Below are 15,091 nucleotides of genomic sequence, written 5' to 3'. Positions count from 1 at the left end.
AAAAAAATTTATTAAAAAGTAATAAATCAAAAAAAAAAACTTTTAATTGCCCTGAGTGGACTTTTGTAAAGTTGACTGTATTTGGCACATTAAAATAACAGTAATATAATAATGTACTTAGATTATTTTTTTCAAGTACAATCAGCTGCACAGTTGATAATTATACAAGAAAACACACCCAAACACACACACACACACACACACACACACACACACACACACACACACACACACACACACACACACACACACACACACAACCCAAACCCTGCATTATAAACAACTGTTACTAGCATGACATATGTTAAGTGTACTCGGATTAGCATACATGACAAATGTACTTGAGGATAAATCATACGTGTAAAAAAAGGTCTAAGCTGTAATCATGGCATCTGAAGCCCTTGTAAAGATGTAGCGGGCAGTCGTGTTTTTATTTTATTTTAGTTTAAAATGTGTCATTTATATTCAGCAGAAAATATCCATGAGTTACCCCATGTGACCGCTCAACAATTCTGCGTTTAATCTTTCATAGCTTCGTTCTTCCTTCGGGCGACGTGACGACATGACGTCTCGTCGGCGTAAATGACATCATGGGGCACTTTTCGCTGTTCGAGAACGTTGTGTATTTAATGCATAGCTTTTCATGAGATGTTTTACTGCTTTGTTGGCACTTCATGAATCATTAATAACATTATGGAGAAATATATTATTTATAAACATTACATAAAAGTTTTAGGATGTAAGATTCTTGCCACGTTGCCGAACCTCAACATTACGAAAAAGTCTATTATGGCTAAAGGATGTTGTAAACATTGGAGAGTGTGTTAGCAGTATATAACTGTTCTAAATAAAAATGACAGACCAAAGTACATAAAAAAAAAAACTACAAACCCGACGTCATCCCACACCAAATCCAAATTTAAACCAGATATTTTAACCAAAATTCCAAGAAAAGCCCTAAACTTTAACTTTGGTCTTATCGCAGATCTCAAATCTTAACTTTAGCTAAATATTCCAGACCATGTGGAAATTAAATCCATGCTTTAAACAGAGATCACAAACTATATCCGAGTCTGTCAAAGCTGTTCCACGTTGTTGTTTTTTTTTTACCAAATTCCCAAACAAAATCCAAACTTTAGTTTTAGATTTCAAATCCAATCCAAACTTTAGCCAGATATCCCAAACTACATCAACCTCGAACTAGATATTCATTCATTCATTCATTCATTCATTCATTTTCTACCGCTCATCCGAACTTCTCAGGTCACGGGGAGCCTGTGCCTATCTCAGGCATCATCAGGCATCGAGGCAGGATACACCCTGGACGGAGTGCCAACCCATCACAGGACACACACACACTCTCATTCACTCACACACACACTACGGACAATTTTCCAGAGATGCCAATCAACCTACCATGCATGTCTTTGGACCGGGGAAGGAAACCGGAGTACCCGGAGGAAACCCCCGAGGCACGGGGAGAACATGCAAACTCCACACACACAAGGCGGAGGCGGGAATCAAACCCCCAACCCTGGAGGTGTGAGGTGAAGTGCTAACCACTAAGCCACCGTGCCCCCCCTCGAACTGGATATCACAGACTAAAATATCGCAGGCCAACAGATATCAGGAATCCTCTGATAAAATCAGAACCCCTTCATAAAATATAATCTACAGTATAATAAAGCACATTAAACCAGACCAAACTCAATGACAGACAAATCTATTTTTGGAGATAAATAATATATATTAAAAAAAAACCCACACAAAACAAAACACTTTCTCTTACTGTAGTTTGTTTGCATATTCTCATCTAGAAAACTACAGATCACTTCTTTTTGTTTTGATTTATGGCAGCGTCGCTGTATCAAGAAACAAAATGGAAGAACCCGATGCCGCTCAAGCAAAAAAAAAAAAAAAAAAAAAAAAAAAAAAAACAAACCATCTTAAATAAAGTGTACAAACATTATTAAAAAAATCAATCCAAAAAGAATTGCACAATTTAGTGAGATCAAAAATTGTAACAGCTGATAACCAAAGTTCAGAGCGGTTAAAAAGTAGAGCATTGATCACACAGCAGGATATTAACACTGAGTGTGTGTGTGTGTGTGTGTAGAGAGAGAGCGTATCCGAGATGGTTACGGCTCCTTAAAGCTCGATGACAAACAGTCCTTGTAGTTGGCGAAGCCGTGACGCAAAACATTATGCAAATGAAGGCAGTAGAGGCACACGTTGGGAGGAGTGTGTGTGTATGTGTGTGTACATGTGTGTGTACGTGTGTGTGTGTGTGCGCGCTTACAGCCGAGCGAGGACAGGCTTCTGGGTGGGAATTTTACCCCCTGTGAAATTTAAACGGGGTCATGAAGTGCATAAATAATAATGATGCATTCTTTGTGTTATCAGAAACATCTCAGACAGGATATGACATCACACTTACCCAGCGAGTCCTCCAACGAGTTCACGGCCATCTTGTTGATCTTCAGCACCACCTGATCGCCGCTAAATGAGAAAAAAAAAAAAATCAATCAAAAGCTGTCAGATAACCTTTAAAATAAATAAATAAATAAATAAAAAAGGCTCTCAGTCGTGTTATCGAGAGCACGCTTACGTTTTGACCTTCCTGACAGCTTTCAGCCGTATCAGTGCCGCCAGGGCGTTCTTCTGCAAGTCGGACGATAAAGCTTCGTAACACTTCAGGCTTCCTGAAACGGACAAAAACCTTCATGCACTGGCTACGGAATTGAGAATCGTCTGGGATCTAATATTTAATCTGATAAACACAGTGTCTGCATGTTTGCAGTAAATGCCATTTGATTGGTCTATGGGTGCACAAACTTTTGCACTTAACTGATTTAGCTGACTTTTGTGATGATGTGATTGTGTGGTCACCTGCCAGGATGAGACGGAGAGCAAAGTTCCTCACGGCAGGAACAAAGTTCTTCTCGGGTAGATCTTCCTGCACGTCCTCACACAGATACTGACACACCACCTACACACACACACACACACACACACACACATGCCGACTACTGATGTAAGAAGTAGCAATATTTAGTTAGTCTAGTTTTGAAAGACGGTATGAGACTAAAAATGAATCTTTAAGTTAGTATCAGATGATCCATCTTGTGATTGGTCGATGAATTGAGTAAAGCTGGAACCTGCATAGCAACAGGAAGCTGATTGGATGGCTAGCGCATGAGCAGATTATCATATTAGAATATTATTTTTGTATAGATTTGTGATCAGCTATATGCTTTTTTTCCTTTTTCTTCCTTTTTCAAAGGCATCACTTCAAGTTTTCCAGTACAAACTGCATCATGCGTCAAAAAAAGTCTTTACCTGGTAGCCCTGCAAAAACGGCTCCATCAGCGAACACAGGAAGGACAGCGTCGCCTGTCCGCTCGATGACATCACAACCTCCTGCTGCACCTCCTGAACTGCGCCGCACTTCACCAGCAAGTAACATGCCTCCTCGAAGTCCTACACACACACACACACACACAGAGTCCTGAGTCCATAAGCTGTAAGATAGAAAGGTTTAACAAAAACAAACTATCATAAAGATTAAGGGTGTGTGTGTGTGTGTGTGTGTGTGTGTGTGTGTGTGTGTGTGTGTGAGACCTCTGACCTGCACTGAGGCTCCAGGACAGAGGATGAACTCATTGGAGAAAAGGTTCCACAGAAAGTTAAAGCAGTTGTAGACCTCGTCTGGAACAGAAAATCAATAATAATCAAAATTATTATTATTATTATTATTATTATTAATATTATTATTATTAATATTATTATTATTATTATTAATATCATTATTATTATAATAATCATGCTTTTAGACTTTTACCTCTCCGGCTGGAGTTTGCGTTGTGCATGGCCACAGCCAGGAGAGCCGGCCTCACGAACACATGCAGCGTCTGATTCCTGTAGGACCCGCAGGACAGCACACTGACCGCTCGGTTAAACTCCGCCTCTTCGGCACTCAGCCCCGCCCCCGACACCTCAGGAACAACCAGACGCACATGCCCCCCAGACACGCATGCCAAGTTTCTGTGTATGCTCAGACTGGAGCTGATCACCTCAATGCACGGCTCACCGTCTGAGAGAGAGAGAGAGAGAGAGAGAGAGAGAGAGAGAGAGAGAGAGAGAGAGAGAGAGAGAGAGAGAGAGAGAGAGAGACAGAGAGAGAGACAGAGAGAGAGAGACAGAGAGACAGAGAGAGAGACAGAGAGAGAGAGAGAGAATACAGACAGATTTAATTCTACTGAGTATTTTCTTTAGTCAATACAGCATAACCTGACTCTGTATGAACTTGCTTTATACCTGGCCAGTCCAGAAAGGCCCCGAAGCTGAGAGCCAGGTGCCGGAGCCAGTCTGCCTGCTGGCTGAGAGCTGACAGCTCCACACCATCAGGGTTCTGCAGGAGAAGGGTGGAGATCAGAGCCCAGGGCTTCAGTACCATGTTCTCCTCCTGTAGCCGCACCAGGTGAAACGCTACATCATTCACAAACGCCTGAGTGTCTGCCGTCGGCCTCTGAGGAACGTGTCTGTGAGAGACACACGAGGGAGACATCAGAGAGACACTTGATGGGATGTGAAGGTGTGATATTGAAGTATAAGATGTAGAGAAGTTTGCACGACTATTCGCAAATAAAGAATGCGCTTTATCCGAACTTCTCGGGTCACAGGGAGCCTGGTCCTATCTCAGGCGTCATCGGGCATCGAGGCAGGATACACTCTGGACGGAGTGCCAACCCATCGCAGGGCACACACACACACACACACTACGGACAATTTTCCAGAGATGCCAATCAACCTACCATGCATGTCTTTGGACCGGGGGAGGAAACCGGAGTACCCGGAGGAAACCCCCGAGGCACGGGGAGAACATGCTACCTCCACACACACAAGGCGGAGGTGGGAATCGAACCCCCAACCTTGGAGGTGTGAGGCAAACGTGCTAACCACTAAGCCACCGTGTGGGGCACCAAAAAGGCCAAAAACGTTCCAAAGTTCCATAGTGAAAAATGATGCTACGCTCACCATGCTTCACAAGGGAAAATAGTGTGGAGCACCAAAAAGGCCAAAAATGACCAAAAGTTCCATAGTGAAAAATGATGGTGGTATTTTTTCATTAGATTTTCACAGCCACAAGATTAAACATTTTTTTGCAAACTATGTAAATAAATAAAAAAAAAAAAGGATGAGCTGTACCGTGCAGACTGATGACAATCAATAACAATTAAGCAGCAGAGACTGACCGGATGGTTCAATGCGTTTAGAAGGACACCGAGTTACCTGGGCACCAAGTTGTACCGGGAACGGCTCACTTGGCCCTGTGCCAGGCTACGTACGGACACCGGAGCGCCGAAGTAGACGTGCATCGTACCAAAATCCTCACTAAGGATCCGCCTGGCCTTTAACAGACCCTGAGAGATAGAGAGAGAGAAGTGAAGGAAATATGATGCTACCACCATCATGCTTCACAAATATCATCAGAGAGAAAGCAGACCGAGATCTGGAGAGTTACTAACAGATGTAGACTCTTTGGGTTTTGGTACTCCAAGCAGCTCACGTGCATATAGAGACTCTTCGAGAATTCTCTCATAACTTATGCTCACAGGAACCAAGTTCACGTCGAAGACTTCTCCTTTAAAAAACGGCTCCATGACTATATTCAGCAGACCTGTACTCGGCGAGACAGACAGAATGAAAATACAGACAGGGAAAACATATTAAACCTTCACAGATATTCATCCCTGTTTCTGATTAATGACTGGATCAGAGTTCAGTTCATTGCAACAAACTTTTTCATCCAATCACGTCCGATTCAATCGCGCGGCTGTTTCTATTTAGACGTCTCGGCAGAGATGCGGCGGAAGAAAAAAAGCTTTTTTTTTTCCTGTCGCGTCTCGTTTATTTTCAAGTGAACAGAAAAATATAAACGGATCACGGAGAGGGAAAAAGGCTCGACGCTGCAGTATAATATGCAGGTGTCAGCGAGGCTGCTGTGTCGGTGATGTTTTATGCAGATTTTATTAACTGAACAAATGATGTTTAAAGTCTGACAGTGAAAGCATTCGCTCCAAAACTTTAATGCATCATAATGTCCTCTGATCTGTCCCTGTTTAACACCCAGAACTCCTCCAGATATTTTGTACACAGTCTATCTACAACCTATTTATTTATTCAACATGGAATCCAGCAGCAATTGGCCACAAGGCTTTCAGAATGTGGTCAGTGGTGCCAAAATTTTTGCACCTCCGGCGCAAGTTATCCTCTAATCCCTGAACACAGAACTCCCAGCCGTGTGTTTGACGTTCAGGTCACCTGTCTTTGGTGTGAGTGATTTCGCTGTTCGGCTCCTGGTGCCTTCGAGGAAGAACTCGATCGGAGCGTAACCGTTCTGTGGAAGTAAACGGAGGCACAGCAGAAAAGATGGGGTTAGACAGCAGAGTGGATGGATGCACGGATGGAAGGATGGACAGGAAAGTATCTCAATGTGTATATGTTTGGGATGGATGGATGGATGGATGGATGGATGGACGACTAGCTAAATGGATAAGCATTTAAATGTACACTGTATACATGGATAGATGGATGAATGGATGGATGACGATGAACTGACAGATAGATGGATTAATAGACTTGTGATGGGTGGATGGATGGATGGATGGATGGATGGATGGATAGATGGATGGATGGATGGATGGATGGATGGATGGATGGATGGATGGATGGATGGATGGATGGATGGATGGATAAGACAACTGACTGGCTGGCAGGATGGATGGATGGATGACTAGCTAAATGGATAAGCATTTAAAAATACACTGTATACATGGTGAATAGATGTATAGCTGGATGAACTGACAGATAGAGGGATAAATAGACTTGTGGATAAACAGATGGATGGATGGATGGATGGATGGATGGATGGATGGATGGATGGATGGAGGGTTAAGACAATTGACTGGCTGGCAGGCTGCCTGGATGGATGGATGGATGGATGGATGGATGGATGACTAGCTAAATGGATAAGCATTTAAATGTACACTGTATACACAGATAGAGGGATAAATAGATTTGTGGATAAACGGACAGATGGATGGATGGATGGATGGATAAAACACAACTGACTGGCTGGATGGATGGATGGATGGATCCATGAATGAATGAATGAATGAATAGATGGATTGTTGGATGGATGGGTGGATGGATCGATTAGACACAACTGGCTGGCTGGCTGGACAATTGGATGGTGATGGGACAAATGAATGAGTGAAAGGACAGATATATGGATGCTATAATAAAGTGGATGGCTAAAAGAATAAATGGCTGAATGAATGTTAGAAATGGAGAAATGAAAAGGAACAAGTGTACGGGCAGGACAGATGAAAAGAATGTAAATGATGAAATAGAAATATAGACTGTTGTATGTATGGTGTGATGAATGACTAGATGAATGGATGGATGGATGGATGGATGGATGGATATTTCTCACCCTTAGAATGGTCTTCACATATTCAGAGAAAACAGCCCAATAGAGTTGATCTCCTCCGAACGAGCGGCGGATAAAAAACGCTCCTGACATTCGCAACATCTCTCCAACAAACCTCATGCTGATAAAATCTGGAACAAAAGAGCGAGGTTTAGCCGACGTCCGTGTGAAACATTTCGTGAATCGGGATCACAAAAATCCACATCAGTAGTGCGAACAGAACGAGAAGTGAGGTACACACCCATTCCTGCAGCGATGACAGGTAGAGCCAGATCGTAGGTGAACAGGAGGTAGGACATCATCAGGAAGTCTACGTAGCTGCGGTGACTGGGCAGAAGAACCACCGGATGCTCCTGAATGGCCTGCTGAAGCTGGAAACAACAATCCATCATCATCATCATCATCATCATCAACGAACTCATCCCTGAATACTGACTAAACGTTAGCACGTGATGATCTATCCTCACTCTCTGGATGCCCTCCTCGTTGACACGGACGCTACGGTACAGCGCTTTGAAGGCTTTGCTGAGTGTGAAGGCGAAGAAGCGGACACAGCCGAGCTGCAAGCGGTGAGCCATTTCCTCCAGCACCTGAGACGCTTCCTCCTGTACGACCTCGCGAGTCTCGCCGGTCTCCGCAGACACCTACAGAGAAAATAACACACAGCTGCAAATCACTTTATTTTTCAAACCCAGGATCCATCGCGCTTTAGAACCCCACGTACCCGCTCGACGACGTATCTCAGAGACTCGGACTGCAGGACGAGGTTTTTCAGCATGCTGGCTTTACAGGGCGCCAGGTTTCTATACACAGCAGGTGTGTAGCACTTCAGAGCATATCTCAGATCACTGGAGTTCCTCCTCTCCTCAAGAACGTCCTCAAAATCATCTCTTTTCTTCGGGGTGGGATCTCTGAGCTGCAGATGATTCCAAAAAGAGATCATTTATATTTACATGTTATATGTTTTGGAAGACTGGGTTAAAGAGAGAAACATCTGGATTAAAGCTGCAGTAAACAAAGAATAAAGTAAACAAACATCTGTGATTCATGCACTTCATTACACAACAGGAATGATCTTTTCTTACCGAGTACAGCACTTTAGACGCCATCATGATAGACCATAAGTGCTAATCTTTCTACAAATCACTAAAAAACCCACTATAAAGTTGACAATTCAAACATCTCAGCTTGCACAACTGACCACACATGGGTGGTGTCAAAAAATAACCGGCTCAATCCTGATAAGCGTGCTGTGTTAAATCTAGTGCACTAGATCGTCTGTAGACCGTTATTGGTTTGTGTAATATAAAGTGCGCCTATGTAGTAAATAAGGGCGGATTAGGACGCGGCCCATGGAGACGAGACACTTCCTGGAAACGCGGCTGTTCGGACGGTGGCCTTGGTGAGGACGTTACGCGAAATGCGGAAGTATGTGTAAGGGAACACACGTGAGAAGTGTGTGTGTGTTGTGTGTCGCTGTTTATTAAAGATGAAGCGAACAAAAAGAGAAAGTGAAGAGGGTTTCGATGTGGATCAGGACGTTTTAGATCGGATACTGAACAAGCTGTACGATTTGGGTGAGTGAGACATAAAGTGTGTTATATTTGTGTTTCCAGTTTCAGACTTAGGGTCAGGTTTATTGGGCAAGTGTGTAACATATAACACTATACTATACAATACACACATAAATAACACTATACTATACAATACACACATAAATAACACTATACTATACAATACACACATAAATAACACTATACTATACAATACACGCTTAAATAACACTATACTATACAATACAGGCATAAATAACACTATACTATACAATACAGACATAAATAACACTATACTATACAATACAGACATAAATAACACTATACTATACAATACACACATAAATAACACTATACTATACAATACACACATAAATAACACACATAACACTATACTATACAATACACACATAAATAACACTATACTATACAATACACACATAAATAACACTATACTATACAATACAGACATAAATAACACTGTACTATACAATACAGACATAAATAACACTATACTATACAATACACACATAAATAACACTATACTATACAATACAGACATAAATAACAATATACTATACAGATATTAATAACACTATACTATACAATACAGATATTAATAACACTATACTATACAATACAGACATAAATAACACTATACTGTACAATACAGACATAAATAACACTATACTATACAATACACACACATAACACAATACTATACAGTACAGACATAAATAACACTATACTATACAGTACAGACATAAATAACACTATACTATACAATACACACATAAATAACACTATACTATACAATACACACATAAATAACACTATACTATACAATACACACATAAATAACACTATACTATACAATACACACATAAATAACACTATACTATACAATACACACATAAATAACACTATACTATACAATACAGACATAAATAACACTATACTATACAATACACACATAAATAACACTATACTATACAATACACACATAAATAACACTATACTATACAATACAGAGACATAAATAACACTATACTATACAATACACACATAAATAACACTATACTATACAATACACACATAAATAACACTATACTATACAATACACACATAAATAACACTATACTATACAATACACACATAAATAACACTATACTATACAATACACACATAAATAACACTATACTATACAATACACACATAAATAACACTATACTATACAATACACACATAAATAACACTATACTATACAATACACACATAAATAACACTATACTATACAATACACACATAAATAACACTATACTGTACAATACACACATAAATAACACTATACTATACAATACAGGCATAAATAACACTATACTATACAATACAGACATAAATAACACTATACTATACAATACACACATAAATAACACTATACTGTACAATACACACATAAATAACACTATACTATACAATACACACATAAATAACACTATACTATACAGAAAAGACATAAATAACACTATACTATACAGAAAAGACATAAATAACACTATACTATAGAAGATAATACACACATAACACTTTACTATACAATACAGATGTGATACAATAGACCGCATGAGTATTAAATATGAATACAGAATATATGACACATCAGTTATGTACATAAAGTGTGAGAAGTGCACTGTAGTATAAATAACAGTATTGTGTAATATGATGCTTTTGCACAATATACAGCAGCAGTAGTGTGTGTAACGTCTACAGATGATGTGATGACTGACAGTTCTGATAATGCAGCACTTACAGATATGAAGCAGGGGATATAATTATAGTGAGGTGTTAATCAGGGTGATTGTCTGGGGAAAGAAACTGTTCCTGTGTCTGGCAGTTTTACTAAACAATTTACCACCTTTTTTTATTATTATTCCACTTTTATACACTTTCTATAAAGTGTAAGACTTTTATAATAATCCTAGAACCGAAAACCTTCTTCAGAATAGAAAGGAATGGAATCGAATGCGTTTCATCACAACAGGAGGCAGAATGTATCCAGTGTCGAATAGAATTGAACTGATTTCTGTCAGAAGTGTACAGACATGTCTTCGGACGAGCTAGAAGAGATTACAGGAGATAGAACGCACCTTTATTTAAATAGTTGGACAGATGAATTCGAATCGAATAGAATTTTACCTGAATGTAAAAGTAGATTTTTCAAGTTTTTGGATGAGAGTAGATTATCAGGTTAGAACAGTTTGATCAGAATATTAGGTTTTTATTACAGTAAAGTGAAATAAAGATTTTTGCCATATTTGGTTGGAACAGAGTTGAGAGACATGAAGCAGGACTGAATAGAATCGATAGAGAAAGGAGTTGTGATGTGTTAGAATAGAATTTTGTCCGGATAAAATCAAGATTTTGTCCAAATAGATTTTTTACTTACTTATTTATTTATTTATTTATTTATTTATTTATTTATTTATTTATTTATTTGCAGAATAGAATTTTAATTAAAAAAAAAATTTATCCATTTTTTTTATTTTCTTGCTCTCTGTCTGAACAGGAGATGAAGCAGGTGACAAAAGATCAAAGAAAAAGCACAATAAAAGGAGACGGTCGAAGCAGGAGGAAGAAGAGGGGGACGTGACGGCGGAGGAAGACAACGTAGAGAAGCTCGACCGTGAAAAGGACGACGCAAACGTGAGTCACGTGACCGAAGCCGCCGGCGACGAAACCCCTGCGTCGACGTCGTCCGACTCCAGGGGTCTAGAACGGAAAGCATCGGACGTGGAGATCGTTATATTTCAGGATCCACGGAAGAAGAACAAATTAAAACGAGCTCCTGAGACAGAAACTAAAGTAGGCAGGATTCTGTTGACTTCTCGTAGATATCATATGTTTCTTAGAGATCAGATCTCTACAGAAAATCTGTGTTTGTTTTCAGCCAGCTGAAGTAAAGGAGAAGAAGAAAAAGGAGCCTGATGTTCTAACCATGGAAAAGGTATCTTCATTAAACTTTATTACATCTAGTGTTTAATGTGAATACATACTAAATAATGTGTGTGTGTGTATATGTGTGTGTATGTGTATGTGTGTGTGTGTGTGTGTATGTATATATATGTATCTGTGTGTGTATGTATGTATCTGTGTGTGTATGTATGTATCTGTGTGTATATGTATGTGTGTGTGTGTGTGTGTGTGTGTGTGTGTGCGTGCGTGTGTGTGGTCGACTTGCTCGTCTCCCACAGGCTCGGCTGGACGTCCACCGCTTCGGTATAACAGGATTCCAGAAGCAAGAGCAGAGAGTTTTCGAGCAGGACCGAGCCATCATGCTGGGAGCCAGGGTAAAAACACACTTCCTCAGGGGGCGGGGCTAAAGTGATCACATGATTCTGAAGAATAAAGCGAGTCAGAGTTTGTTTTCTGGAATTTTTGCTGTTTTCTGGTCATCTCTTTTGTGAACTCACAGAGAGTCTGATATTCTCACACGTTGTCTTGTACGTCTGTGTTTCCTTCTGCTCTCTCATCAGCCTCCGAAGAAGAACTACATCAATTATAAAGCGTTTCAGCAAACGATAAAGGAGAAGAAGTTGAAAGAAAAGGAGGAGGAGGCCAAGGCTGTGAGTCAAAGAGTGTGTGTGTGTGTGTGTGTGTGTGTGTGTGTGTGTGTGTGTGTGTGTGTGTGTGTGTGTGTGTGTGTGTGATTTTATGTGTAATGTATGGTGTGGGTGTGTGTGTGTGTGTGTGGTTGTGTATGTGTGATGGTGGGGGTTGGTGTGTGTGTGTGTGTGTGTGTGTGTGTGTGTGTGTGTGTGTGTGATTTTATGTGTAATGTATGGTGTGAGTGTATGATGTGTGTGTGTCCGTGTGGTTGTGTATGTGTGATGGTGGGGGTTGGTGTGTGTGTGATTTTATGTGTAGTGTGTGTGTGTGTGTGTGTGTGATGGTGGGGTGTGTGTGTGTGTGTGTGTGTGTGTGTGTGTGTGTGTGTGTGTGTGTGTGTGAGATTTTATGTGTAATGTATGGTGTGGGTGTATGATGTGTGTGGTTGTGTATGTGTGATGGTGGGGGTGGGTGTGTGTGTGTATAATATATGGTGTTTGTTATAGGGCAAGTAAGTTAACTGGTGTGTGTGAGATCTGACTAATATCTGTATGCTTCTGTGTGACACAGGACACAGAAAAAGATGAAGAAATCAGTGTGTGTGTGTGTGTGTGTGTGTGTGTGTGTGTTCTGTGTGTGTGTGTGTGTTCTGTGTGGGCGTTGTATATTGTGTATGATGTGTGTATATGATGTGTGTTCTGTGCATGTATGTGTGTGTGTGATTGTGTATGTGTGGTGGTGTGTGTGTGTGTGTGTGGTGTATGTTGTGTATGTGTGTGTGTGATTGTGTATGTGTGGTGGTGGTGTATGTGTGATTGTGTGTGTGTGTGTGTTATAGGGAAAGCAATTTAACGTGTGTGTGTGTGGTGGTGCATGTGTGTGTGTGTGTGTGTGTGTGTGTGTGTGTGATCTGACTAACATCTGTATGCTTTGACACACAGGACACACAGAAAAAGAAGAAGAAATCATCTGGAAAGCAAAAGTAGGTTGAGTTCCTGTTGTAATCCTAACGTTATCAGTCAGACACACAAGCACACAACACGCCGACGGTCTGCTGCAGTAGAATAGAATACAGGAAATGGACTACAAATAGAATTACAGTAATATCTCATTTATCTGTACAGAGAGCAGAGGGTAAAAATCTGTTCTTTTTGTGGCTTGTTTTAAGGAACGTGAAACAGCAGTCCGGTTCCTCCGGAGCACAAGCGATCGGACACGTGGGCCGCTTTAAGGACGGCATGTTGGTGCTGAGCTCCAAGGACATTCAGAAGCTAAACAGCAAAGTGAAAGTGAGAGTGAGAAAGTGAGAGAGAGAGAGTGAGAGAGAGAGTGAGAGAGAGAGAGAGAGAGAGAATGAGTGTGTGTGAGAGAGAGAGAGAGAATGAGTGTGTGTGTGAGAGAGAGAGGCAGAGAGAACAAGCATGTGAGAGAGAGGGAGAGAGAGAATGAGTGTGTGTGTGAGAGAAAGAGAGAGAGAACATGAACATGTGAGAGAGAGAAAGTGTGTGTGTGTGTGAGAGAGAGAGAGACAGAGAACAAGCGTGTGTGAGAGAGAGCATGAGTGACAGATTGAGAGAGAGAGCGAGAGAGAGAATGAGTGACAGATTGAGAGAGAGAGAATGAGCGAGTGAGTAAGAGAGAGAGAGAGAAATTTTGCTGCTTAATCAGGATTCCACCCAAATCTCCACCACTGCGACCTTCACCTGTCACTGAAGTCCATGCAGAGCAGTGCATTCTGGGTAAAAGTGAAGAAATGTTGTAATAGAAATCCACTGATCCTTTTTGTTGTCGTATTAAAATATTGACCATATAATTACTGGAGCTTTAAAATGAGTGGAATTATTTTCATCATGTTTTGTGTGTGTGTGCGTGAGTGTGCGTGAGTGTGTGTGCGTGAGTGAGTGTGTGTGCGTGAGTGAGTGTGTGAGAGAGTGTGTGTGTGTGAGAGAAACTTGAACATAAAGACTAAAAAAACAAAACCCAGACTTGTGCTTTGTTCATCACAGTTTTACTCATTTAATGAAAAAGAGGAAATAAAAGGACAACAGTTTTCGTATGACGCGCTATAATTACAATGCAGTCGTAATGCCATATACAAACCACACAGAAGTACAAAACGTTCACGTCGGCAGATTAAGGGACTGAAACGGAGAGTAGAAAAACGAACGCAATGATAGGATCACGGTACAGTGTGTGAAACACAGGCTCAGAGTTCACACCGGGGTTCGGCTCGGATCGCTCGGGATTAACTCCGTCACATAGAGGGGGTGTGTTTAAGATCATTTTAATGACCAGGCAGCTTCTCAGAAATCAAGCTTATGAATGCGAATGTAACCACTGCCGAAATTCACGTCATTTTAATATACAGCAGCAGATCATTTGAGTAGCGTCTAGTGCGTGAATATTAAAACCCCCTTAAGCCAACATTCTACACAAG

The 15,091-nt window shown here is 40.8% G+C and overlaps 2 protein-coding genes across 2 annotated transcripts; one reads left to right on the top strand and one right to left on the bottom strand.

The window, feature by feature from the left end:
* Positions 1-828: 828 nt before the first annotated feature.
* Positions 829-8,737, bottom strand: gnpat (glyceronephosphate O-acyltransferase). Its single transcript, XM_027165077.2, has 16 exons — positions 8,581-8,737; positions 8,220-8,411; positions 7,963-8,139; positions 7,737-7,866; positions 7,499-7,626; positions 6,325-6,400; positions 5,529-5,680; positions 5,293-5,423; positions 4,318-4,541; positions 3,842-4,093; positions 3,629-3,708; positions 3,340-3,480; positions 2,890-2,989; positions 2,609-2,702; positions 2,438-2,499; positions 829-2,339 (listed from the first exon to the last, which is right to left on the bottom strand). Exons 1-16 carry the CDS (start codon positions 8,605-8,607, stop codon positions 2,296-2,298), a joined length of 2,010 nt encoding a protein of 669 aa, XP_027020878.2. The 5' UTR covers positions 8,608-8,737; the 3' UTR covers positions 829-2,295.
* A 139-nt stretch (positions 8,738-8,876) lies between these two features.
* c9h1orf131 (chromosome 9 C1orf131 homolog) lies at positions 8,877-14,470 on the top strand. The gene is made up of 7 exons (XM_027165078.2): positions 8,877-9,072; positions 11,615-11,910; positions 11,996-12,052; positions 12,300-12,395; positions 12,582-12,671; positions 13,596-13,636; positions 13,823-14,470. The coding sequence occupies exons 1-7, from the start codon at positions 8,985-8,987 to the stop codon at positions 13,959-13,961; spliced, it is 807 nt and encodes a 268-aa protein (XP_027020879.2). The 5' UTR covers positions 8,877-8,984; the 3' UTR covers positions 13,962-14,470.
* Positions 14,471-15,091: the final 621 nt, after the last annotated feature.

The sequence above is a fragment of the Tachysurus fulvidraco genome, chromosome 9, assembly GCF_022655615.1.
Source record: "Tachysurus fulvidraco isolate hzauxx_2018 chromosome 9, HZAU_PFXX_2.0, whole genome shotgun sequence".
NCBI lineage: Eukaryota > Metazoa > Chordata > Actinopteri > Siluriformes > Bagridae > Tachysurus > Tachysurus fulvidraco.
This window is presented reverse-complemented; position numbering and strand designations above follow the sequence as displayed.

What these genes read in the sequence shown, in the direction of transcription:
- gnpat (XM_027165077.2), bottom strand. Translation starts at nt 8,607, where the DNA reads ATGATGGCGTCTAAAGTGCTGTACTCG. An exon ending in ACGAGGAGGGCATCCAGAGA is followed by an intron (nt 7,867 to 7,962) that starts GTGAGGATAGAT and finishes TGTTGTTTCCAG; the next exon opens with CTTCAGCAGGCCATTCAGGA. An exon ending in ATCACTCACACCAAAGACAG is followed by an intron (nt 5,681 to 6,324) that starts GTGACCTGAACG and finishes CGCCGAGTACAG; the next exon opens with GTCTGCTGAATATAGTCATG.
- c9h1orf131 (XM_027165078.2), top strand. Translation starts at nt 8,985, where the DNA reads ATGAAGCGAACAAAAAGAGAAAGTGAAGAGGGTTTCGATGTGGATCAG. An exon ending in CTCCTGAGACAGAAACTAAA is followed by an intron (nt 11,911 to 11,995) that starts GTAGGCAGGATT and finishes GTTTGTTTTCAG; the next exon opens with CCAGCTGAAGTAAAGGAGAA. An exon ending in CCATCATGCTGGGAGCCAGG is followed by an intron (nt 12,396 to 12,581) that starts GTAAAAACACAC and finishes CTCTCTCATCAG; the next exon opens with CCTCCGAAGAAGAACTACAT.